Here is a 2,733-nt window from a genome sequence, read left to right as displayed (position 1 = left end):
GGGGGTGGGAGTTCAGCCATAACCATGCTTCTCACTATAAGAGGGGGTGAGAGTTCAGCAATAACTCCACCCCTCACTATAAGAGGGGGTGGGAGATCAGCCATAACCTCACCCCTCACAATAAGAGGGGTGGGAGATCAGCCATAACCTCACCCCTCACTATAAGAGGGGGTGGGAGATCAGCCATAACCCTGCCCCTCACTATAAGAGGGGGTGGGAGTCCAGCTATAACCCCGGCCCTCACTATAAGAGGGGGTGGGAGATCAGCCATAACCTCACCCCTCACTATAAGAGGGGGTGGGAGTCCAGCTATAATCCCAGCCCTCACTATAAGAGGGGGTGGGAGTTGAGCCATAACCCCGCCCCTCACTATAAGAGGGATGGGAGATCAGCCATAACCCTGCCCCTCACTATAATAGGGGGTGAGAGTTCAGCCATAACCCTGCCACTCACTATAAGAGGGGGTGGGAGTTCAGCCATAACCCTGCCCCTTACTATAAGAGGGGGTGGGAGTACAGCCAAAACCCCGCCCCTCACTATAAGAGGGGGTGGGTGATTAGCCATAACCCCAACCCTATAAGATGAGGTGGGTGATCATCCATAACCTCACTATAAGAGGGGGTGGGAGTCCAGCCATAACCCTGCCCCTCACTATAAGAGTGGGTGGGAGTTTAGCCATAACCCTGCCCCTATATGAGGAGGAGTACATTCCCGCCTCTCACTATAAGAAAGGTGGGAGGTCAGCCATAACCTCACCTCTCACTATAAGAGGGGTGGGAGATCAGCCATAACCCCGCCCCTATAAGAGGAGGAGGACAATCCCGCCTCTCACTATAAGAGGGGGTGGGAGTTCAGCCATAACCCCTCAGAGGTGGAGGATAATCCCGCCCCTCACTATAAGAGGAGGTGAGCTGGACTCCAGTGAGGAAGAGGTGGTGGACGATGACACCGCACCTGGGTACGAGAATAGAAGAACAGTTCTGTAGAAGATTGGGTGGACGGGGACTTCACCGATCCAATTCGGTGAAGTACCAAATGACACAACAGGTCTCCTGCTCCTAATAAAGATTCATGTGACATAGAACATTGTGATTGGACGTGGTGGGCGGCCAATAGAAGAGCTGCTATAATTACTCTTCAGTTTATACTACAAATACCCCATAAAGACGAATCGTTCATTTCATGTCCAATCTGTGTGAAGGAGGCCACAAGTGAGATCCCATCAGAAGATTGGGAGGTGTCTTGGCATTGATCCCATGCCGGGGTCACCTGGATCTACTCAGGCCAGCACCCCCGGATCCTATGGAGTCCAGTCCGAGCCCCTTTATTCCACCTCACACCCTACCGTAGAAGGTGAAGCCCAACATCTGGAGGTCTTCTCACCTTCACCTTTTATTTCAATGATAACCTCAAAAATCCATCTCCTCAGAGGGTCATGAGAACCAGGAAGAGGTCACCGAGGAGAAGCTTACTGACCGAAGAGAGGGATCAAAGTCACCAAATAGGTAAGTCGTGGTCACCGTGCTGGCTCCAGGATTGGCCAACTCCACGCCTTCCACGTCTGAAGTGTGGACAACGCGAACGGTCAGTTGTCCTCGAAAACTGTCATGTCTGATGGCCAGACTTCACCGGGACCTTTCATGACCAGATATAGAGATTTAGTCAACACACGTGTGAGAAAGATAAGAAGCCGCCAGCCGACCAGGGAGGATGATGGTAGGGGTGGAACCTGGTGGGTATACTGATCATTCCCATCAGGCTCCTCCCACAAGTAGCATCAGTGGTTGTTGAGGATGCTGTTGGTTACGGCTGAGCTTCCTTCACACCCAGTGATGCTGACAGTGGGGGGAGGAGCCTAGTGGGGATACCGAGGCACTCGTTCCCCATTGTTAGTTACGACTGAGCTTCCTTCACACCCAGTGATGCTGACAGTGGGGGAGGAGCCTAGTGGGGATACTGAGGCACTAGTTCCCCATTGTTGGTTACGACTGAGCTTCCTTCACACCCAGTGATGCTGACAGTAGGGGAGGAGCCTAGTGGGGATGCTGAGGCACTAGTTTCCCATTGTTGGTTACGGCTGCACTTCCTTCCCAGCCAGTGATGCTGACAGTGGGGGAGGAGCCTAGTGGGGATACTGAGGCACTAGTTCCCCATTATTAGTTACGACTGAGCTTCCTTCACACCCAGTGATGCTGACAGTGGGGGAGGAGCCTAGTGGGGATACTAGGCCATCAAGGAGAGAAACACTGCTGTGTCTTTTTTTTCTTTATTCTGACACGAGCGATGTCAGAATAGAAAAAAAAAATTCCCATTGAAAAGCATTGGGACATTACTATTGCCTATTTCAATTTGCAATAGCCAATAGTAAAATAGCATTGTACCCAACTTCTGCTGCAGTTCCACATCAGGTCCATCAGCAGAGGGCGGGTACAATGCTAGTTTACTATTGGCTATTGCAAATTGAAATAGGCAATAGTAATGTCCCAATGCTTTTCAATGGGAAAATTCTCTTTTTTTTTTCCTATTCTGACATCGCTCGTGTCAGAATAAAGAAAAAAAAGACACAGCGTGGTTTCTCTCCTGGGCGGCCCAGAGCGCCCGGGAGAGTTTTTTTTTTTTTCTTTTTTTTTTCTTTACAGTAGCAGAGCCGCCGGACAATAGGAAACTATAACAAGCACAATCATTTTCTATTTACTTTTTTTTTACTTTTTTCACTCTTTTACTGTTCTGCTC

At 50.1% G+C, this 2,733-nt stretch overlaps 1 protein-coding gene across 1 annotated transcript in view; it reads right to left on the bottom strand.

Moving 5' to 3' along the window:
• Window positions 1–2,733, bottom strand: part of LOC108796278 (mannosyl-oligosaccharide glucosidase-like) — a 15,226-nt gene that overhangs the window by 8,069 nt on the left and 4,424 nt on the right. Inside the window, 2 exon segments of the mRNA XM_018567742.1 lie at window positions 896–954; window positions 1,477–1,561. Coding sequence (XP_018423244.1) covers window positions 896–954; window positions 1,477–1,561 — 144 coding nt within the window.

Source organism: Nanorana parkeri, unplaced genomic scaffold (assembly GCF_000935625.1).
Source record: "Nanorana parkeri isolate BGI_ZX_2015 unplaced genomic scaffold, ASM93562v1 scaffold1088, whole genome shotgun sequence".
NCBI lineage: Eukaryota > Metazoa > Chordata > Amphibia > Anura > Dicroglossidae > Nanorana > Nanorana parkeri.
Note: the sequence above shows the minus strand (reverse complement) of the source record. Positions and strands in the feature narration are given on the sequence as shown.